General features: G+C 44.5%; 1 protein-coding gene across 2 annotated transcripts in view; it reads right to left on the bottom strand.

The window, feature by feature from the left end:
- Positions 1-24,427, bottom strand: part of FRY (FRY microtubule binding protein) — a 324,059-nt gene that overhangs the window by 243,793 nt on the left and 55,839 nt on the right. The window contains exon 1 of one of the 2 annotated variants that reach the window (XM_082602262.1): positions 2,929-3,027. The exons of the other annotated variant lie outside the window; for it this stretch is intronic. Coding sequence (XP_082458388.1) covers positions 2,929-2,998 — 70 coding nt within the window. The 5' untranslated portion in view covers positions 2,999-3,027. Of the gene's footprint in view, positions 1-2,928; positions 3,028-24,427 lie in introns of those variants that run through there. 2 annotated transcript variants of the gene reach the window in all.

The raw sequence follows: 24,427 nt of genomic DNA, 5'->3' as shown, positions 1-24,427 counted from the left end.
GCCATGAACATCAAGACGGTGCAGCTGTGAGAGTCACTGACCAGCTGGGGAAGGCCTGGATAAGAGTGGGGAAGAAGCAACAGGACAGGTGTCCAAGCGGATAAGGAAAGCAGTTTAGTCTACAAAGGACACTTTATTTCCAGACATCAAGGCCATTTGAATTCCCAACTCCAGTAAAATGAAAGGGCAGCCTGACAGGGCAGGCCAGGGAAGAAGGGAGTGTCAAAATGAACAGTGAGGGCTTCCCTGGTGGCGCAGTGGTTGAGAGTCCGCCTGCCGATGCAGGGGACACGGGTTTGTGCCCCGGTCCGGGAAGATCCCACATGCCGCGGAGCGGCTGGGCCCGTGAGCCATGGCCGCTGAGCCTGCGCGTCCGGAGCCTGTGCTCCGCAACGGGAGAGGCCACAACGGTGAGAGGCCCGCGTACAGCAAAAAAAAAAAAAAAAAAAAAAAAAAAGAACAGTGAGCAAAAAGCTAATACATCTCACCAGGAAATGACTGCTATAATTGACTTGTTAGTTCTTCAGAGGAGACAAATATATACAAAATCACAATGTGCCATTTAAAAAAAATGGAAATCTTAACCTGGAAATGCTCACAGAATCATCGTTCCTCTTACTACCACCTTGCAAAGCAGTCAGCCATGGTTATAGAGTTTGTTTTATTGCTTTTTAATTGTTGTACTTTTATACATAAGCACCACTACATAATTAGAGGCCTGATTCTCCATTCGGGTATGTGGCAGAGGGGGACTTCCTCACCTCTCAAACTTGTGATGCTGGGCCCATGAGCTGCCGACCCCACGGTGCATCCTCTCAGCCCCGGTGCCCTGAGTAGGCTGGGCGTCCTAAGGCTTCTGATTTTTACTTTGTCGTCCACACAGACAAACTCCTTTCTCCTTTTTGCCACTGAAAACATGTAAACCTGAGAGCTACGGTAGTGTTGCAACAAGCTTAAGGAAGCCTAAGCATAAGGTGTATTTCCTCTTCCTCTTTTAAGAAAGGCCTGAAAAACATTCTGACCCCCAAAGGCAGGTTAGAGAATCACCAAGTTCACTCTTCTGCCATAAGAAATTAAGATAGAGGGCAGGTGCTGTGTCTTAGTCACCTTTGTAGCTCCACAGCCTGGCATGTAGTAGGTGTGGAATAAATATTTGCTGAATGAATTGAAAGAATTCAAAATTGTGTCCCAGACACTCTCAAAGTAGAAATGAACAGTCATTTTGAACCATCTCCTGATGTGAAGGGGGGCGGGGAGGGGAATGGAGAGTTTAGGAGGGGTGGATAGAACATAGACTTTGTCTAGAGTAATTTGAAAATAGACAAAAGGGGAGAAAGATTTTAAAAGAAATCCCATTGGCCTCAGGATTGTCACAACATAATTTTCTATCTAATGAGGCAATGACAGAAATTGATGGAAGAAAATAATCTGGCCTTAAAGTACTCAAAATAATGATTCAAAACCACACACTGATGTCAAACAGTAAGTCTCTCCAGATATTGGAAAACTGCTCCATAAAGAACCTCGTATGTCAAATTCTTTTCATTAATCAAAGGGTAAACAGACAAAGGAATATTCACCCTTTGAGTGTGAAGTATTACACAAGTAATGAATCCAAGATAAATGAATTATGACTATAACAAAGGAATGCCGTGTTAGGGTGACAGTATTACTCCCAAATGGCTTCCCACTTGTAGAAAAACAGCTTCAGACAAGCCCCATAGTGTATACAGTGGTGCAAAATGATCTGGAAGAGAAGGTTTCTATGGATATCATTTAGAGATGAATACCCCTGAATACCTTCAGGCTGAAGGTACTTTGGCTCTTTTCTCAAAGCAATTATGGCACAGGTTCCCCTGCCCGGCTTTTGTTTACATAAGAACAATCTTGGCCACAGGTCATTTGTGGAGGAGATAATTAATCGCCAGCTCTCTGAGCACAGGTAGGTTAATTAGTATGCACAGAATGCAACATACATTTTTTTCTTGGAAAATTTTTAAAAATGTCAAACAATTAGGGATCTGTAACACCAGCCGGTCTTTTATCCAAAACAAGTACAAAGGCTGGTTGGTGAAATAAAGAAGACTTTGTTTTTAAACTGTTCAGAAAATACAAGGCATCACTGATCACCTGAAGGCCTCATTTTAATTTGATTCCAGATCCATGATGCCTTAGAGGTTGTCTTTTGGAAATATCTGACTGCAAAAACCTTTAAGTAGGTCAGAAATGGAACTTCAGAAGCCATAACATTCTGGTATCCTAATAAATGATTTTACGGTCAGCACCTCACTTGTTTATGTTTCAGAAAAGCACATTATTGGCACTATAACAAACGTCACGATTTTTCAGAAACTCAAATACTGTAACAGCATTCTGAACATCATCCACATGGACAGGGAGAGATCAAATAAATCTGCAAATGCCTCTATAGTCAAAAAAAAAAAGACGAGTCAGGCTTTGGACTATTAAGTACTTTTTTTCTTCAGACAATACCCTAATAAAACAATTATGAAGTACTCTGAAACCCTGCCACACCCCTTTGATTAAACCACGCTTCACAAAATATTTCGATAAAACCTGAACACATTAAACAAACACCAAGGCAGGAGATGCAGCCTGGAATGCCCCATCCTGCGCTGGCCAGGGTCTGAAGGGCCATCTCACTTGAAAATTTAATCAAACCAAAGCTACTGTAATTCCACCGCAGCCTTTGCACTTCAGAAAAGCTAGTTCAGTCTCTGACATTTTGATTTTCATAGCAGATGGAAGCAAAACAAAAAAAAAAAAAAAAAAAAAAACCCAAGAAACAAACAAACAAAAAACTTGCTAGGCTCACAAACCTATGCGTCCAGTTGAGATTTCATTTCTCGGACCTCAGGCAACACCCAGCAAACAAAAACAAACAAACGGTTATTTTCTATTACTCACTATTACTCCAGGATTTCAGTAAATATTTGATACTGATCTCAAAGAAGCCGGAGTCCTGCTGGCTGGCCATGTCGGCGGCATACAAAGAGGCTGCTCCTCGGACTGGACCGGGAGCCGCCGGGGGAGCAGGTACCGGGCGTGGAGATGCGCTTGTCACAGGTTAGTGATGTAAGCGGGGTCAGCGGCCGGGAGGGAGGCTCTGCAGATCTACCTCTGGCGCCGGCAGCAAGTCCTCATTTAAAGGACACGGAGGCGCCGGAGAGAGAGATGCTCGGCCGCTCCTCCTCCTTCGGGTCCAGAACTGGCTCCTTATTTGCTGGGGGCTGATCCCCAGCCCTGAGAGGCGGCGGCGGCCACTGCTTTCATTTCTGAGCTGCTAGAACCAGCCACGCCCGCTGCCTGCCGCCCACAGGTTCGGCCCGGCAGGTACGGGACCGAGGAAGTCCCCACCTGCCCCGGGAGGGAGGGTCTCTCGGCCGGCCTGCCGGACGCGGCCCCCAAGGCTCCTCCGGGCCGCCGCAGGGCTGAGGGATGGGCTGGGAGGGCAGCCTCCGCCCCCGGGCTCAACCTGAGCCACTCCTCAGCCCCGACTCAGCTGCGGGAGGGAGCTCGCGGCTTCAGCACGGCGGCCGCCGGTGAGCCGCCCGCGGCTGCATCGCTGCGGCTCCCCCAGTGTCTGCCCCCCGAAATCCACACAACCGCGTCGCCGCAGGAAGCCAAGCGGCACCCCTGGGTCTGGTTTGCAGCGACGTTTTCTGAAAAGCCCCCTCCGTCCGCCCCGCTGCAGCAGGGAGGCTTGATAACAGGATATCGGCCTGGGCTTTTTCCTCCCCTCCTTTCACGGGCACAGTGGAAGCTGCACTTCGTGCTGCGCCCTCCCAGAAATGCTGTCATTTTGAGGGGCACCCGCTCCCCCGCCCCAACGTGTGCGTCCAAAGGGGACGGTACGAACTGCTTAGGCTTGTTTACCGAATGCCAGGCTCCACAATGGATCTTCAAGCCTGTCTTTTCTAGGAGCCACCGAGCCCAGGAAAGCTTATTTTTATTTGTTATCAAAAGATAAGAAGCAAAGCGTTATATTCCTTGCTGCACAATGGCTTTTTACTCCATGAAATCTTGATATCAGGCGTCCTGATTTAAGTTAGCTTTGTTTCATGTTATTATTTAGCTGGACTAGGCGATTAAACAAGAGAACTTTAATCTTGACGGGCTACGTTTGAGCAGGTGGGATTTGACTAAGCATCTCGTCAACCATGAATCCTTCCCCCTCCCCAGCACACTTAACGACTAACATTTTCCAAAGGCGTTAATAAACTATATTAATAATTATTTCACAACAAAAGTGAGCACCCCTCCCCCACTCAAAATCAACACACAAATAGGACTTTCCAGACTAACAGTTCATTTGAGAAATAGTAGGGAAAGAGTACACTTTTTCTAAGACTAAGAATTTTTAAAAATTCAACACTAAAGAGAACTTTTAGGACGATGTCCTGAAATGCCCTAAGACACGCTATCAATACAATGAGCTTTTCGAACTCCTTATACAAAACCTAAGCACTCCACCACCAAGATTTCCAACTCCACTCACAGCACTTGCTTCTCATGAAGCCTCCTCAGATTGACTTCTGTTTCCTGAGCTAATATAGTTCTATCACCTGTACTTTGAATATATGGATGCCAGGTGAAACAGGACCCAAGGGATTTACCAAAATGGCTGTTACATCTGAAAACAAAAATATCCAAGCCCGCCTTTCTGGTGCCTCTCTCACTGTGGTTGGCAGTGAGTGAACAGGGAGGCCGCTGGGTGCCTTGGAGTTAATGAGCACAAAGCCTCTCAAAACTCATCAGAATTTCCTAGCTTTGAGACCTAGGGCAAGCTCTTAACCTTGCTAAGCCTTAGTTTGCTCATCTGTAAAATGGGGATCCATAGTGGTACTGACCTCATTGTGTTGTTGGAAAGATTGAATGACATTATGAACGAAAGGGTTCAACATACTGTCTTGCATACAGTAAATGCTTAATTAAATGTTAACTATCTTGATATTTATTATGAACCCTTAGGGACTCTAGAACTTTTAAATTTAGGTAAAATACATTTTTGTACCATTTAAGCTCTATCACCTTTGAACACCAGTGGTAACTATGGGGACTGCAAGGTGGAGACATTTAAAACAGCTCAATAACCACACATGCTATTATATACTGTTACTCAAGCAGACAGATTTTTCTCTGTTGATTTTATAAAAGAGATCTTAACTGGATTTTCAAAGTTTTCAATCCTACTATAAACATATTAATTTGCTGAGAATGTCACTCATATATGTTATTTCAAAAGGATGCTCTCATAGAATTTTAAATGCTATTTAGAAAAGAATGTGTTTAATGGCATCTAGTTTTCCCTGTGAAGAGTGAATCAGAAACTAAGAGCCCAGGTTCTGTCTGTTGGAAGCTGAAATCTTGTCCAGTGTAGGCTTTTTTTTTTTTCCTCATTCGAGTACCTTTAAAGAGAGCATATATTGTAAAAGGACAGAAAAGGCCTTTTGTTTTGCTGAAAGCCCTGCAAACCAAATAGCATGACACCTGCTGCAAGCTGGGATAAGACATATTTACCCTTTGGTTTCCTCTCTCTCTAGGTGGGTGGGGGAGGCTTATGAAAAATGTAGTCAGAATGGGCACCTGGATGGAGGTATTTAAAATACAAAATAAAATCTGAATTCGTCCCTGGCTTGTTATGAGACTTCAGTTGTCATTTAAGATGAACTAAAACTATTTCAGCTTTCATATCTGTAAAAAAGAGGAACCCTTCCTTAAGAATCTTAGGAGAACATGAATCTTTAGGCAAGGAATTAGGCAGAGATGTTGGAGGCTGAGAGAAAAGTAGCAGTAATACAGAAAAAGTGGGAGGCCTCAGGAAATGGTATCAAGGTAGGGGTGGGCGGGAGTTGGAAAGTGACCCGAGACAGTGATAACAATTAATGACACCATCTACATTTGTTGAAAAGTAATATTGTCCTGAAAATCCCTACTTTATCGTATTTAAAGGTGCCCATTCTTACCCCAACCCTATGAAGTACTATTAATAGCCCCATTTTACAGATGAGAAAATGGAGGTTTAAAGAGGCATAAAATAAGACCAAAGGTCAAAGTCACATGGCTGGTAAAATTGAGGTCCAGCAAATTTTAGAGCCTGAGTCATTTATTCTAAATTTTATTTATTTACTTTAACCACAAGCAAGGCCAGAATCATGCTTACCAACCTCTTTAGCGAAAGTCCAGGAAGAGGTGCTAAAACCCTCGTTATCACTAAGAGGAGTGCTGCAGGCCTGGCTTTCCAGGACTACACACTGCCTTCCCATCTGGCTTTAGTCTGGAGGAGGAATTGTCCCCTGGGGGGCTGTAGCCCTATCTAAAAGGAACCCAGAGATGGGCTTCCCTGGTGGCGCAGTGGTTGAGAGTCCGCCTGCCGATGCAGGGGACACGGGTTCGTGCCCCGATCCCGGAAGATCCCACATGCCGCGGAGCGGCTGGGCCCGCGAGCCATGGCCGCGGAGCCTGTGTGTCCGGAGCCTGTGCTCCGCAACGGGAGAGGCCACAGCAGTGAGAGGCCCGCGTACAGCAAAAAAAAAAAAAAAAAAAAAAAAAAAATAAAAGGAACCCAGAGAAGAATGCCATGATTTTTCACATTAATTTGATTCATCCCACAGGTTGTGTTCTGTATAAGGGACGCCTGACCTGGGATGGGAATGGGGCAATTAAGGGTGGACATCTAGTCCAAACTCCACTCTCCAAGCTGTCAACGGGTGGTGATCGGCTGTGTCCACCCTGGTGTGGGACTGCATCTACCCGATACTCAACCCACAGGAAGGGGTGCCTATTTGTGATCAAGATACCTAATGGGCTGGGGATAGCCTGGGTGGTGCAGCAGGAACTAAGAAAACAAGAGTGTTTCAGGAAGGCAGACGCCAAGTGGTCACCCAGGTCCCAGGTTGCCGAGTGGCAGTGGGATGAGGGTGGTAAAGGGCTCATGGATTGTATCTTACAATCCATGGCATTTACCCACATCCTACCTGGATTCCTACTATAACCATCTGTCCCATGTCCCCCCAGAAGAGCTGTGTGACACTCTGTTGTGTACCCCCCCACACCTCTTAGCACATGGTAGGACCTCCTGCAAAATACATACACTGAGTGAGTCAGTGAATGAACAGACTTGTCATGCCTGCCTAGTGCTGGCTGTTGCCTGTGACAAAAACGTGCAACACAAGTGCAATCGGTTTGTGCTCTAATTCTTATTCAATTTTCCCTTTCTTAGCATTTTTGACAATTTTTTTGGAGACCGAAATGTGTGGTATTAAAAACAAATGTGAAAACAAAGCGAGGCAAACTATCTGGATGCTTGCCAACATGGAGAGCCATTATCTAATGATTTTAAAGCATCTGAGTGAGTTGATTGGGTTAGGACTGGAATCCGCCCCCTTTCCCTGTGGATGGCTGCACGTGGCTGCACACATGTAATTATTGTCACAGAGTGATATGTACATTCATGCACAGAACGTATGAGGCAGAGGAGAAATGTTTTATCAGCATCCTGAGGAAACAAAGGAAAATTGCTTAATGTAAGAAAAATTCCTGTATCAATTTTTGATCTGGACTTTCAAATTCCAAAACAGCACTAAATATATTAAAGCCCCACTAGTGTATATTGTTTCTTTTTTTTTTTTTGCGGTACGCGGGACTCTCACCGTTGTGGCCTCTCCCGCTGCGGAGCACGGGCTCCGGACGCGCAGGCCCAGCGGCCATGGCTCACGGGCCCAGCCGCTCCACGGCATGTGGGATCCTCCCAGACCGGGGCACGAACCCGTATCCCCTGCATCGGCAGGCGGACTCTCAACCACTGCGCCACCAGGGAAGCCCTATATATTGTTTCTTAATAAGAACAGTTCCAAGTCAAATTAAGCATCGCCTGGATTGAGTTAGAAAGACAGCAGCTGAGATCAATGGAGACAACTGTGGAGAAAGGGTTTTGTCTTTCTTTAAGCAGTAGAATAAGAGGCCTTTTAGAGATAACCTAAAGAACAAATGATTGACATACATTACAAGCTGCTATTTTGGTCTATGCATAATTTGGGCCGATCTATCCCATGCTAAGAAATTAGAGAAAAAAATAGGAAGTGATGGCACACAACGTTCATTTCGTAAACACGGAACGCAATCATCATTCCCTTAAAAAAATCCAACCCACACATACCAATCTTCACAAAAATAGATTCCGCAAGTTTTGAAAACATTTACTCCATTACTATCCAGTACAAATAATTCTTTGAAATGAATTCAAAGACATTTAAATTTTTTGAATGTGACAGAACTTCATTAAAGCACAGCTTGTTGGTGCACAGATTCAGACGTAAACAAGGAAAATCATGTCTCCTAAAATTGTTTTCACTAAAAAACAGCAGCAGAACCCATTTTTCATCCCCACTCCTCTCTCCTGGCCATGACAAAGGAACTGAACGTTGGTCTAGGGCAATGGGAAGCCCTAAAAGATTTAAGCAGGAGGAGAGGACAAGCCTGAAGTCCTCCCCTTGCTGCTCTCACAGGGAAGGCCTCCTTCCCTCACGAGCTCATGTCACCCAGGGTGTTTCCCAAGTTCAGAGTCAGGTAGAAGGATGGACATTTACTGAGCCCTTGATGTACATGCGCTGTAACTAGAGGACCTGTACAGACAAAGCTGAACAGAGGGGTAGGTCTAGACGCTGGGCACCTGTGGGGTGCCTTTCTACAAGTGGCACTGAGACACCAGGACAAGGAATTGGGACTAAAGCGTCCCTTAACTCAGGTCTCCACCCCAGCACCTTCCTAACTGGCGAACTGAAAGCTGGGCTTCTGCCTCGACACTGCTCCAGACAAATGAATGGAGACTTTGAGAGCAAATATTCAAGGGATGTTAATTAGAAGGGGAGCAACATAGGAGACCAGAGTCTTGAACACCTACCTTGTGGTCTCGGTTTCCTTGTCTGAAAAATAGCGCTTATCTCACAGGTTCTTTTATAAGAATTAAATGAACGCACCGGAAGAGGACAACTGTTAAGTAGCAGATCTACCGCTAGCAATGAACCCAGAATACCCAGTGCAAAATGCCCCCTTCACTCCAGGGCCAGATTAGGGAAAGGGGGGAGAGAGGAACGCTGCTCATCACAGAGGGTCCTCCCGGTCCAGCCACCCACCCCTGCTGGCTACCAGGGGAAGGCTGAATTTCTCAAAGATAAAAACCTAAATGCACACGTACAAAAAAAAAGAGTATTATTTAATATTTTAGTGCTTCTAACTTCCGGTGCCCAGGGTAAAGTTAGCAGGGTTCTGGTTGGCTTAGTATCAGCTCAATATTTACCTAATTTATTCTTCCCATTAACCTCTCAAGGTAGGGCCTGCATGTTTGGATATTATTAACCTAGAGCTCAACCCAGGAGATGCTGTGGTTCATATATATTTTGCACATAGAAAGATTTGACCTCAATTTCTGCAGAGTAAATGCAAGGCACACGTAGTATTTAATACTCTTCTGACAGATATGCGTGTAAAGAGAAAATGTGGAAAGGTTTCCTCCACTTACCTTTATCACAAAGGTACTACTTTCCTACCCTATTTTCATATACCACCAGCAACCTGAAAAATTATTTACACTGAGATACAAACAGCTCCAGTATAACTAGCTACAATAACTAACAATTAATATATTATAAAATATTAAGTCCTTTCTGAAGAAGTAAAAAATGGCATTTGCTTCACATATTTACCAAAAATGCACAGATAATACTTAAAGTAAAAAACAATTCTATTTATCTTAATCATCACTCTTCCCCAAACACTATTTGCCATCTAAGTGAGAACTAAGAAAATGTTGGTTCTTCTCCATAAGAATGATAATTTAACAAGCCCAAAAGGAGCATTTTCATAGTTACATTAAAATTTTTGAGATGTGGTAGGCTATTTCCATTATTTAGTGATAAAAATTAAGTCCTTTTTAGGGCTAGAGCTAATATTCCCACTAATGGTCCTAATTTCATGCATAAAAATAAATATGAGAGTTTAAGTCATAAGGGTCAGATCAACTGGACAATGAATGAAACTGGACAAAATTAGAAGTTTTGATTAGCTTTTTATATACTTACTAGTTAAATTTTACAAACACTAAATTTTTTTTCCTTCTTCTAGGTATGATCCTATGTTTATAGTTGCCTACAAACAGAAGTTGAAGGACTGAGAATCAGGAAACTATTGTGCTCCTAATTTTGACCTTGATACTATGACCCTGGACAAGTTACTTTTCTACTGAATGAAGGATGCTGCTTCTCATCACCAAACTGCCTCATCTCTTGGGCAGGCCAGCCTTTGATTCACCACACTAGTGAGAGGAACCACGGCATGGTGAAAGCAGAACACTGGGCAATCAATTATTTTATGTAAGTCTTTGGCATTTATTATTTGAATTTTTTGGCAACAGGTTCACCTTCTCAACTATGTTTTGATAAAGCTAGTACTGAAGACATCCAATATAAAGCACACACTGCCTGACTAGTAGAAGTTGACACAGGACCAAAAAATAATTGGGAATTAGAAAGAGATAAATTGATATGAAAATAATGGAGTTGTCTACTGGGAAATTAATGAGCCAACGTCAAAGTGCTTTGTTCAGGTTAGAGGAAAACTAGGAACTATACACCTATACTACTGTATAGGAACTATACAACTGGATGCATCCTATAAACCAGGGATAAGCCATAGCTGAAGCCAGATCATCACCATTGAGATTAAGAATAGTTGAGCTAAGGAATTAAAGCCATATTGAATATCCCTTTGTTTGGAAATAATGCTTTAAAAACAAGTGTCTGCCTCACTGAGCATCACTGACTAAACCTTCAGAATCTTCAAAGTGACCATCTGTTCTTGGGGTCGTGTGGTTCGGACCCTCTGATTCCTAACTTGAGAAGACTGTGGTCTGAGCCCAGCAACAGTGAATCAGAGAAACACCTACATCGTATGCTTCTTCCAACAGGCACAGTTCAAATGTAGTGGAAAATGTAACTGTGAAGGGGCAAGTATATTTTGGAGGATAGAGAAAATCTTTTGCAAGGCATGTTTTCAGAAAGGGTGGGGAACTCACCACCCTGCTTCGACCAGACAGGCAGTGCTTTGTGTAGGAGGGTGCGGCTGTTAGAAACCGGCTGAATGATGGAAGGGAGCTACTTAACAGGCTGGTGGGGAGAGCAGTTCCAAATGCTTAGGAGCCAGAAGGGAGAACAACGATCCCTGCAGACGGTTGGGGTGGGTGAGGTCACTCTACGAAGCCTAGGGAAACAGAGGTGGAAGGTCATGCTCTGACCCTCGCGGTGTTAGCTATGGAGAAACCCAAGCTCACAGTCAGCCCCTCTCCCACCAGGTACTGGCCACAGAGATCCACTTCTGTGCTTGAGCTATTCCCTTCTCATCCATAAGATGCACGCGATACACTACTATCTGCTGTCCACAGAAAGTTATTTCATGATCTCAGAGGCGATTCTGTAGATGAAAGGGCTTTGGATTCCCAGGGCACTAGTGTTAAGATGCTCAGGGCTCCATCAGTTTAAGGATCAGACAAACAAAAGGGTGGTAGGTCCCTCCTCAGCCCTTTCCTCTTAAAGAAACACACTGTCACCTTCCCAGCTATTGAACGTAGCCTGCTGGACTTTTAGTTTAGGAACACACCAGGGCTGTCCCGCTATCTGAGCAGCCATTTCCAAATTCCAGGAATCTGCTGGTGGTTTGCTTGGGTCTTACCCAAATGCCACTTGAGTCTCTCTGGATAAATACAGGATGAGTGAGTGACATCTGTAGTCTGTCTAGGACTCCACCCGACCTCAAAACTTATTTCCATCTTCTTCACTCTCCAGGGGAATATCCCTTGGAATTTCTCTTTTTCTCTTATTCTTTAAATGAAAAAAAGTTCACTTTGTCTATGAATTCTTATACCCTCACCTTTGTATATCACTCTCATGTATATAATTAAATTTTTTTGTTCATTAAGACAACAAGTAGCAGAAGAATAAGGAAAAGGGATATGGCTGTGGGGCTTCTGCTGGACTTCTGGGTAAGATATGGTGGCAGGGTATTCCTGAGAGTAAGAAATGTATTAGGAAGAAGCCTCAATCTGAATGAACATAGCAATACTCTTCTTCTGCTCTCTATCTGCCCTTAGAGATGAGGAAATGGTAATTGATGGGGATCTGACAGCTAGGACATGGTGGAATAATAATAACAATAATGAAGATAGGGCTTCCCTGGTGGCGCAGTGGCTGAGAGTCCGCCTGCCAATGCAGGGGACACTGGTTTGTGCCCCGGTCCAGGAGGATCCCGCATGCCGCGGAGCGGCTGGACACGTGAGCCATGGCCGCTGAGCCTGCACGTCCAGAGCCTGTGCTCCGCAATGGGAGAGGCCACAACAGTGAGAGGCCCACGTACCGCAAAAAAAAAAAAAAAAAAAAATGAAGATAATTGCTGGTTATGTGGTCAACCCAGGATTGGTGCTCAGGTCTGACACTAGGCCAGTGATGTCCACATATGCAATTTAAAATTTTCTAGTACCTACATTTATAATAACTAAAAATAAACAGGTTAGATTCAACTTAATATATTTTATTTCACCCAGTATACCCCCAATATTACCATTTCAACATGCAATAAATATAAATTAGTGGAATTTTTTTTTGCACTAAATATTTGAAATGTGTTGTGTATTTTACAGTGCGTCTCAGTTTGGACCAGCCACGATAGTCCACGTGCTCAGGAGCTGCATGCGGCCACTGGCTCTTACTGGGAGGACAGCTCTAGGGGGTTCTTAACTATTTTAGGGCATGAACCCCTTTGGTAAAGCCAATGGCTCCTTCTCAGAATGCATTTACATGAATGAGACCAAAGACATGGGATTATAAGGGAACCAGTTATTTTGAATTAGTGTTTCCATTTTTTCCTAAATATATACCCAGGAGTGGAATTGATTGATCATATGGTAGCTCTATTTTAAATTTTTTAAGGAACTTCCATACTGTTTTCCACAGTGGCTGTATCAATTTACATTCCCACCAGCAGTGTCTGAGGAGGGGGAATCAGTTATTCTGAAATACAGTTATCAAATTATTTTAAAAACCAGATTAAAAAAATTATTTTAAATTATGGTATTGTATGTATGCATTTCTTTAACAAGGCACTAAACATAATCTAGAGACAAGTCTAATGGTTATAATTTTTAAATGAAATAATGAACATAAACAATATTGAAATCTACCTAAAGTAACTGTAATGGGATGAAACTTATCTCTGATTTCAATTAGTAGTGAAGTCGCAGGTACTGCTAATACTAGGTTTCTTGCCTATGTTCATAAATGAAGAAAATACAAAATTTCAGTTAGAGGTTAATGAGAAGTAAAATGTAATTTTTTTTCCCATCTGCCCAAGGAGTGGACCTGTTTGTATCAGTCCTTCATTCTTTCTAAAAGAATTTCCTCCAACCCCTAGTCTCTACTGCTCCCAAACACCTCGCCTTCCAGGAAAGCTCACATTTGCAGGTTCTCGAAGATGGTCATAAATTATCACTGCAGATTTGGGAAGCTTCTAATGCCTTTCTCTCAATTCTTTTTTTTTTTTCTAATACTTTTTTGGTCACACCACACAGCATGTGGGATCTTAGTTCCCCCACCAGGGATGGAACCCACACCCCTTGCATTGGAAGCGCGGAGTCTTAACCACTGGACTGCCAGGGAAGTCCCTCTTCCAATTCTCTTTTTTTACCACTTGCTCTTTCTGTCATCCCATGGCACGCTGCAGTATCTTACTCTACTATGAAATATTCAAGTGATAAAGAACTGAACCATTCAATAAATGAAAATAACATGTATCACAGGACTTTCCCTAGAAACCACAGGTACGATACCCACCCAAAAATTCATTGCTTGACTATAGAATAACATCTAATTACAATCCTCACATTGTCAAATACATGCAGTACAACTTATATTTGTATATGATCTAAATTGTCCATGTTTGAGAATATACTATATAAAATGTCATTTTCTTTTTTTTTTTTTTTTCTTTTTGCGGTATGCGGGCCTCTCACTGTTGTGGCCTCTCCCGTTGCGGAGCACAGGCTCCGGACGCGCAGGCCCAGCGGCCATGGCTCACGGGCCCAGCCGCTCCGCGGCATATGGGATCCTCCCAGACCGGGGCACGAACCCGTATCCCCTGCATCGGCAGGCGGACTCTCAACCACTGCGCCACCAGGGAGGCCCTAAAATGTCATTTTCATAAGTTAAATAAGCTCCCCCCCAACTTGTGCATTGCTAAACTGATGAATGATAGCCTAAATTCTTTGACTATCCAAATGGAAAGGAGATATGTTATTACTTACATTTAGAATAGTACTCTGATCTTAACAGCTAAGATTTCATTTTGCTTTGAGTTGTGGAACTAATTTGGTGGATCAAAACCAGCCTATTTTTCTATTAAAATAGAACAGGAAGGACACATAAGAGTGCATCATGTAGGAATAAGGGTGAGCACTATTTCATAAAACTTCTGTTTTCATATATATATGTATGATATATAAATATGTATGATATATACATATGTTATATAAACACATACACACATGTGAATGCTGGGTTGCAATGTAAAATATATTTCTCATTGTGCGTCTTGGTCAAAAAAGTTTAAAAAATCTTATACACTGCTGGCGAGAATGCAAAATGGTTCAGCTGTGGAAAAGTTTAGGAGTTCCTCAGAAAGTTAAATGTAGACTTACCAAATGATCCCACAATGCCATTCTTGGTATATATCCCAAAGAATTGAAAACAGGGACTCAACCAAATAGAAGTACACCCATGCTCATAGAAGCACTATCCACAATTGCCAAAAGGGGGAAACAGCCCAAATGTCCATCAATGGATGAATGAATAAACAAATTGTCATATACCCATATAATGGAATATTATTCAGCCATAAAAAGGAAGTACTGACACATACTACGTGGATAAACCTCGAGAACATTATGCTAAGAGAACGAGGCCAGACACAAAAGGTCACATATCGTATGATTCTATTCATTAAAAACACCCAGAATAGGTAAATCCATAAAGACAGAATGCAGATTGGCTGTCGCCAAGGGTACAGAGATGGGGGAATTGGGGAGAATCTGCTTAATGGTTAAGGGGTTTTACTTTGGAGCCATAGATAGAGGCAGTGGTTGCACACCACTGTGAATGTACTAAATGCCACTGAATTGTCACTTCAAAATGGTTAGTTTTATGTCAGGAAATTTAAAGAGGAAAAAAAAAGTTCGAATGCCCTAGCCCTAAAAGGCTTGTCCCCAGGTCTACTTTTCCATTTACACGGAGACCACTTGCGGTGCTGCTACATCTCCACCTAGTGGTGAAGGAGATTCCTGTCCGGACTCGAGGGCTAAAGACTCCTGATTGCCAGGCAAGCCACCCTCACATCAGAGGGAGTGCAGTATCTGAAGCAAGTCAAGGTCCTTAACCGGGCCTCTCCTTCATAAGTGTCCAGAGGACGCACAGTGATAACCTCCAGTCCCCTTGAGCTTTAGGCACGGAAGAAGGACAGTTTCCAGTCCTGGCCCTGAAATATTTCTCAAGAAGTCACGAATGTCTCTGGGACTTGTTTATCTGTCTATGAACTGGGACCCACACTCCCTACAGCAGGATTACCATAAGGGTTCATACAACATGAGGAATGCACCTAGCAGGTAAGTGCTCACCAAGTGTTAGTTCCCTTCCTCATCCTTCATTATTTCTAAAGCTACTTGGTATGGACTTATGAACCCCAAACAAGAGGACTCATACCTCCAAGGGGGCTCCCCTGCTCAGACTGTCATCCAGAAGAAAAACAGACTCTGGGTGTTTGGAGCAAAGAGACAGGGATCTGGAGAATGCAAGCACAGGACACGGAGTGGAAACAACAAATACAAAGCCCAGAGGTGAAAGCAACAGGGCCTGGTGAGTGCCAGGTGGCTAACAGGAATGGGGAGAGGGAAGGAGAGGAAAGATCGAGCAGACATTCTAGTTATTGCCACAAATGTTGCCTGAAAGTTCCTAATCATAGAGAGAGGGGGTGTTGGGGCAGAGAAAGGCCAAAACACACACAAGGCAAAGTATCTGGATATTTGTGCAAGTGGGCTTGCATGAAAGATTCCAACTTCATTATGTGTTCTATAAAAATGGGATGGAAGGCAGACTGAACTGTGAGATGTAGTTACAAAAAACAACCAGAAAAGACAGACACAAAATCATGTGCTTTTCAGATTACAAGGCCAAAGTGTATAAGCAACTTAAAGGGTAAAATCAAGAACACGGAGGGGGGAGGATCATGAAATTAATTAGAAATAAAACAGGGAAGAAAAATTACCAGAGTGAAATGCACTGCTCCGATGGCAGAATATTCTGGATTCATAAGGAAATTACATAAAGCGGTGTCATTTGGCATTGGAAAACCACAGGAAACAAACTCAAAACACCTTCCTTATACACTTCTAAGAACGCTGACAGGATCAGTGGGACAGACGGTGAGGAGAAAAGAGCCCTGCCAGCAGGTACAGGGGACCAGGCTACCCCGCCAGGGGTCGTGGGGTAAGCAGGGCTCCCTCCTCTGCAGCTGTCGTGTCTTACATTTTCCCCTCCTGCCATCCCATTCGCAGGGATGACTTTGCCTCACAGGTGGCCTCGGATGTGAAGGCTCCCATTTTTCTGTCACCAAATCCCCAAAACCACCGTCCCGCATCTCCTGTTAGGATGGAGGAAACGCTGCTTCTGACCCATCTCTGCCGCCTTGCTGGGACCTCACTCCTTCAGTCTCTTGTATCTTAACCTTTCTCTTTCTATGAGATCTTTCCTGTCTTTATTAAAACGCTGAATAAACCTCTCATCTGAAAAGCAAGCAACAGACAATACACAACACTTCCTTTTATTCCACATTTCCTTCCAATTTCTACCTTCTCTTCCCGACTTCCCCATCACAGCCTAGTGTCTTAGTGTGGCTGCTTTTACACCTGTCCCCCCATTTCCTCTTCAGTCTCCTGTGGCCACACTCCTGCTACGGTAACCAGGAGCCTCCAGTGAGCCAGCGTATGCTGCTCAGTCTTTAACTGAAATGGCATCTCAGCAGCACTTGCTGCCCTGACCTCCACTCTTCTTCTCAAACTTTCCTGGATTTGCAGCTCTTGCCCAGTTGGCCACACCTGTGTCTCCCGTCTCCCCTTCTCTCCCTCCCCCCAGTCTCTGGCCACCTCAGGGTCTAAGCAGTGCTGCTCCACTGCCTACATGCTTTCTCTGTTCTCTTTGTTTGGATAAATCCTGTTTGTCTTCCTATCTAAGCATCATTTCTTCAGAGAAGCCTTCCCTTGACATCCTGGTCTAAATCCAGACCTACTCTTAAAATTCCTCATTGCTACTTTTACTTTTTTTTTTTAATAGCCCTTATAACAATTTGTAGTTATGCTTTTATTGTGTAACTTTTCCCAATATTCTTTCCTCCCTCTTTGGACTATCAACTCCACTAGGGCAGATTCCATGTTCATTGTGTTCACCTTTTCAGGCCGGCGCACTGGGACCCCAGGTGAGCCCAATAAACAGCACACAGGAGGCCCTCGGTAAGCAATCACTGAATGAGCAGCTACTGGGGTAAATGAACGAATGACCAAATATTCTAACCAATGGCAGGGGGTCAAAGCACGTTAGTGACTTGATCCTGGCGGCTCCAGGCCTTGAATCTCCCCCATGGAGAAGCGGTCCATAATTTTTCAGGCTCCCAGATATCTGTCTGAACAAACTCCTCCCATTCTGGCCAAGAGGAGGAGTAAGCTGGCAGCCCAAAGAGGCGAAAAGCCAAGGAGAAAGTAAGCTGGAAGAAAGTAGTCTCGGGCCTCCCTGGTGGCGCAGTGGTTGAGAGTCCGCCTGCCGATGCAGGGGATACGGGTTCGTGCCCCGGTCTGGGAGGATCCCATATGCCGCGGAGCGGCTGGGCCCGTGAGCCATGGCCGCTGGGCCTGCGCATCCGGAGCCTGTGCTCCGCAACGGGGGAGGCCACAACAGTGAGAGGCCCGCATACCGCAAAAAAAAAAAAAGAAAGTAGTCTCAGTTCTCTTGGTGTTTGGTTTCTCATTCCCCGCCACCATTTCCAATCGTGTCAGTTGTAGATGGGGCTCTTTCCTAGCAGTGTATTGTAAACCCAAAACTACAGAAACCATGCCTGTAGAAGAAGCAAAGCATGGGAGGGATGTGGGGAAGGGAAAACAAAGAAATTCTGACGACAGAGTCAAAGTCTGGTGAACCTGGAGGAGTGGGTCTTGTAAGGCATACAGTCAAATCCACTTATATATGGAGGGAAAACCCAAGCCTAAGCTGGAAGGGACTCACCCCAGGTCTCCAGTGGTGGAAGAACTCGATGGACTGAAATCCAGGGCTTTTTTACAAACTACCAAGTGCCTGTTAAGGGTAGGAGGCCAGGTGTTCCTTATGACGTGATAAGGAGAGATTTCTCAGCGGAGCTATCCCACACCCATCCTATTCAAAGAATCAAGACCAGAACATCTCTAATGAGATTTCACTGTTGTGGCCTCTCCCGTTGCGGAGCACAGGCTCCGGACGCGCAGGCTCAGCGGCCATGGCTCACGGGCCCAGCCGCTCCGCGGCACGTGGGATCCTCCCGGACCGGAGCACGAACCCACATCCCTTGCATCGGCGGACTCTCAACCACTGCGCCACCAGGGAAGCCCTCTAATGAGATTTTGAAACTCTTTTTCTACTCAGGAATAGCAGGAGGTGTTAGAAAGTCCCAGACAGTTGTCTGACCTTGATTGACTTTTAATGTACAAATTTCGACCCTTATCCTCTAAAACAGTGCTGCGAGGAGCCTGTTGATTTGATGATGATAGAGAATGCCTTGACGCACATGACCAGTTAGGCTGGAAAAGTCCATTTTATGGATTCAGCAGCACCTGATGAAACAATGCACGACCTTCTCCTCCTTACAGCCAAGTTTCTTAAATACACACACCCTTTCTGAATAGGCTTCCTAATCCCTTTCGCTCTCCAATTTACAGTTCCTGAATTATTTCTACGCTTCTGCTCTTCCGCTGAGGTCTCCATCCATGTGTACCTTTTTACATTTTGTGGTCTGTCTCCACCTAGATACCACGCAAGTGCCTGAAATTCAACATCTTTAAATCTGAACTCACCACTTCCCTTCCCCAGTTCCCAGTGTCTTCCTTTACTGCCTGAATGGCACCGCCATTTACTAAGTCACTCAAGTTAGAAAGCCAAGAACTCTGTTCTTTCTCATCCCTCACATCCAAAGACTCAGCCAGCCCTGTCAATTCTCCCTCTTAAATATTTCTTGTATCTGTCTTCTCACCTTCATTCCCACCACCATTGTCTTAACTCAGGTCCTGAGGATTCCTTGCAGGGCTCAATGCAACAGTCTTCTCATTGGTCTTGCAGTCCTGCCTACAGCTGCAGATTGTTCAATGGCCCTCTATCACTTTGGGGATAAAGCTCAGCCTTTGGTTGTCATCCTAGACCCTTTCCTACTTCTCTAACTTCATGCAACCCTGTGCTTCAGCCAAAGGGAACTGTCCGCAGCTCCCCCAAACATCACTTCACCATACTGCTGTGCTCTGCCCGGTATATTCTCCTCTTTCCCTCTTTCTCAACCCTAACCCTCCCCCAGTCTCCTCATTGGGCTGCATTTGCACTTGTTACACAGTCTTGAGATTATTAGTTTATTTGTCCGCCTCCCACTAAACTGAGAGCTCCTTCGAAGAAGCGGAAGGTCGTGCCCCTCATCTCTGAATTACCAGCCTCTAGCACGGTGCCTGGAACATCACAGATTCTATAAAACGCTTGCTGAAGTTTATTTCTGTGGGTGAGCCCACAGGCAACGGCTATGAGAACACCCCTCTCAATACATTAAATATACAAAATGTACTCTTCGGTTGTGCGTCTGTTGAGTGGTTTTCTGTAAAAGTCCACAGACACAATAAAATGGAGAACAACTAATTGTTTCATACAAACCAAAGACTAAAAATCACATGCCTGTTTTTACTAAAATATCCAAGCAGAGAGATGTAATTCTAGAGATTAATTCTGATATATTCTGCCATCACCACAAAATTTCTTTAAATGCCATTTGTTCAGCTCTTAGAAACAACCAGGCTGATACAGGATGTGATCCATGAAATCTTATAATGCTCTGAAAACACTCGTCAAGGACAAGACTTAATTTTACTGGGACACACTTACCCAGCCGGTCATTCACAGAGAAGCAGCTCCAAAAAAGAAGGACCACCGCGGCTCACTGTGACGTTTTTTTTTTCCTGAGAAGATACCAATTAATTAGCGTACCTTCACATCACGTGAAGGTCCACCACATCACTGAATTTCACCAATGGAGAGACTGAAGCATTAAAATATTTAATAAAATATGAAATATTTAAATATTGGTTATGGCCAAAGAATGAGTCCAAACGCTGTTCTTAAATTTGCAAATTTTGCTCTCAGGACCAATTGAAGCTACATTGGTGCATTTCAGAGTCTAATTCTGAAGCAGGTAAAGTTTGATTCATTTGCTCTTCCGGTACCTCAAGTGTTCTGGCGTCCTCTGAGGTCACGGCCATGGCCCCGTTGGGCTGTCACAACCACTCCTGCTAGACGAGCTGAGCGCGGTTCACCAGCACAGCATCACCTGCATGCACTCTGTTCCCAACACAGGTCACCCCTCAGAATGTGACACATGGAAACGCTTGGAAGCATGAGAGCAGTTATCTTCGTAACCGAAAAAAAAAATTCCCAACATTTCTCAGGATGCGTAGCACCCAGAAGCGGGCCAGCAGGAGGTCAGGGAAGGCTGCGCGTGCAAAGAAGACTGGCGTCAGGAAATAACCTCCCCCACCTCAGGTTTTGCTTATAAAATTGTCTGCACCAATGGGATTGCGCCTGTGGCAGTTTAACACAGGTGTGCGGCATCCTGCCAAGAAGCAGAGCTCTTATTTACATTTCTAACTGCTTTGGCCCTTACGCAACTCCTGTGCTTTATTTGGAGGATGAAAAGGATAGCACTGGCCGGAGTGATTGCTAAGAGCAGACTGCATCACAGGCTACAAAGGGCTTTTTTTTTTAACCAGGTAGATGAGTCTCACTCTCACATTTAAACATAAAAACGTATGTCTCCACTGCTCTCCTAATTTCATTAAACTTGTATATATGTAGCTATACAGACATACGTGTCTGTACACACACACACACCTGCCTGGGATTACCTACTCAGCCAGTTAACATAGACTTAGTAGAACTAAAATACCCTTTTCTCACATACTTTTAGTTAGCAACAGAAACAACAGCAGGAACAAAACGGAGCAAGTCTAGTGAAGAATTGATCTAATGTTCTGTTACACTTTCTGAAACACCAGCAATGAAGAAGCACTAGGTCCACTGCGGCCACAGTGGACTCCTTGCTGCTCCTCAAACAGGCCAAGCCCAGGGCCTTTGCACTTGCTCTTTCCTCTACCTGAACTCTCTCTATCCAGACGTCCACATGCCTTACTGCTTCTCTTTCTTCAAGGCTCTGCCTATCAGCAAAATCTGCCCTGACCACCACCACCTATAAGGTAAGATTTCATTCCCCTGTCATTGTATCTTCCTTTCCTTCCTTTATTTTATTCAAAGCATGTTTCACTTTCTAAAGAATACATATGTCCACATTCATAGTCTGTCTCCCATCCTCGCTAGAATATAAGATCTGTGAGGGCAGGGCTTACGCCTGTTTTATTCCTGGCTGTAATCTTAGTAACTCAGAAGAATACAGGGACAAGATAGGTGCTCAAGGAATATTGAATGAATGAATAAATGAATGAATGAATTTTGTTGCAATTTAATTTACTCTATGTATATTGTGGATTATAATGGGCCGATTCAATAAGCAAACTAATGTCAAATAATACCTACGTGAACAAATGCTTACCACAGTACCTCTCTGCTCAGGAAGCTTGACAAGCTGTGGTCCATGCTAAATTAAAGGTGAGGTTTGACTGTGTATGAAAGTGTTTCATTTTCTCTACTGCTCGCAGTACGCTGCCACAGATGTGAAGGCAACATCACCTTGGGGTCGGTAGCCCGGTGACGGTCTAGGCTGACGTACCTGTTGGATGAACTGCTCAGTCCCCAATTCTCTGAATTTGATTGCACTCTCCCTACCCTGACCAGAAAGAGAGTCAGTTCAGGGGACTGGCAGCCAAGCAATCTGGGGTACCTTTTACCCAAATGTTGGGTGTGCTGGCTGAGGACAAAGACAGAGGCTGTGTCTGTGGGGGAAACCAGGATGAACCAGAGCAACAAGTGCAGAACTGCTTGTTAAGATGCCAAGGATGGGCTTCCCTGGTGGCTCAGTGGTTAAGAATCCACCTGCCAATGCAGGGGACACGGGTTCGAGCCCTGGTCCGGGAAATTCCCACATGCAGCGGATCAACGAAGCCCCTGCGCCACAACTACCGAGCCTGCGCTCTAGAGCCCGTGAGCCACAACTCCTGAGCCCATGAGCCACAACTCCTGAGCCCGTGAGCCACAACTACTGAAGCCCACGCGTCTAGAGCTCACGCTCCACAACAAGAGAAGCCACCGCAGTGAGAAGCCCGCGCACCACACCGAAGAGTAGCCCCCGCTTGCCACAACTAGAGAAAGCCCGCACACAGCAAGGAAGACCCAACACAGCCAAAAATAAGTAAATAAATTAAAAAAAAATGCCAAGGATGCCCAAGGTAAGAAGAGAGAGGGCACCATGGAGCTGGTCTGGGTGAGGGCTGGCCTTGGACCCACACTGCCTTGGACCCAGATTTCTGGAGTAGCCCCACATGGGCAGGTCAGGTCCATTTGAAAGAAGTTGATGGACATCACCTTTGAGCCTTGATACCATAAACATGGGCATTTTGTTGTGCAAATGGTGTTCTTTCTGTTTAAACTGAAAACAACTTTCATTTCCCCACATTATGAGTGAAACACTTTAAATGGACTTCCCCTTTTTTTTTTTTGCGGTACGCGGGCCTCTCACTGTTGTGGACTCTCCCATTGTGTAGCACAGGCTCCGGACACGCACGCTCAGCAGCCATAGCTCACGGGCCTAGCCACTCCACGGCATGTGGGATCTTCCCGGACCGGGGCACGAACCCGTGTTCCCTGCATCGGCAGGCGGACTGTCAAACCACTGCGCCACCAGGGAAGCCCTGGACTCGACCTTTTAAGAATCATCAAACAGACAACTTCAAAGGCCTTTTGGGATAAATGTGGCACAACCAGAGGAACATTTAAGGCTCAGGCTATTGATACAGACAACTTAGCAGTGGGCAGCTTGATTCTTGTTAATATTTCTAATTAGAGTCCCACTTTATATATGATGGCTAGACCTTTAGTTATGTATAGCTAATGGATATTATTGTTAGTTCTATGACATTTTACAATGGTATTGTTCTGATCTGGGAGACAGGGGGAGGCACTGTATACAATAAATGACAGCCAGGATCTCTCCTGTAAATGACTGGGACAGGATGGAGTATGGGCCAAACCTAAAATTAATATTTTATTTCAAACTCTGTACTTTGGCCACCCCCCCAAAAAACTATCAGAAGTAGGGTGCCTCTCTTATATGTTCATTTGCTTCGTAGCACGTATCAATTTAAAATACATATTTGTTTGTTCACTTGTTTATTGAAAGCCTTCACGGACATAATTTAAGCTCCAAAGAAGGCAGGGACATTGCCTGTTGCCCTGCTGCATACACAGTGTGTGCAGTACCTCCAAAGCAGCAGGTGCTCAGGACAGATTCACTGAATGAATAGCTGAACGAATGAATCATCTATGCAAAGAATGGAAGAAGATGTGACTTAAAACCAAGTCATTTAATTATACACTACCAAATGTAAAATTGATATCTAGTGGGAAGCTGCTGCATAGGACAGGGAGATCAGCTCGGTGCTTTGTGACCACCTAGAGGGATGGGATAGGGAGGGTGGGATATGGGGATATATGTACACATATAGCTGATTCACTTTGTTATACAGCAGAAACTAACACAACATTGTAAAGCAATTATACTCCAATAAAGATGTAAAAAAAAACCCCAAAACTGAGTCATTTAAAGCAGCGGTCCCCAACCTATTTTTTTAAAATAAATAGATTAATTAATTTATTTAGTTTTGGCTGCATTGGGTCTTCATTGCTGCGTGCGGGCTTCCCCTAGTTGTGTTGAGCAGGGGCTACTCTTCGTTGCGGTGTGCAGGCTTCTCATTGCAGTGGCTTCTCTTGTTGCGGAGCACGGGCTCTAGGTGCACGGGCTTCAGTAGTTGTGGCACGTGGGCTCTAAAGCGCAGGCTCAGTACTTGTGGCACACGGGCTTAGGTGCTCTGCGGCGT

The sequence above is a fragment of the Mesoplodon mirus genome (genome assembly GCF_964341445.2).
Source record: "Mesoplodon mirus genome assembly, chromosome: 17".
NCBI lineage: Eukaryota > Metazoa > Chordata > Mammalia > Artiodactyla > Ziphiidae > Mesoplodon > Mesoplodon mirus.
Note: the sequence above shows the minus strand (reverse complement) of the source record. Positions and strands in the feature narration are given on the sequence as shown.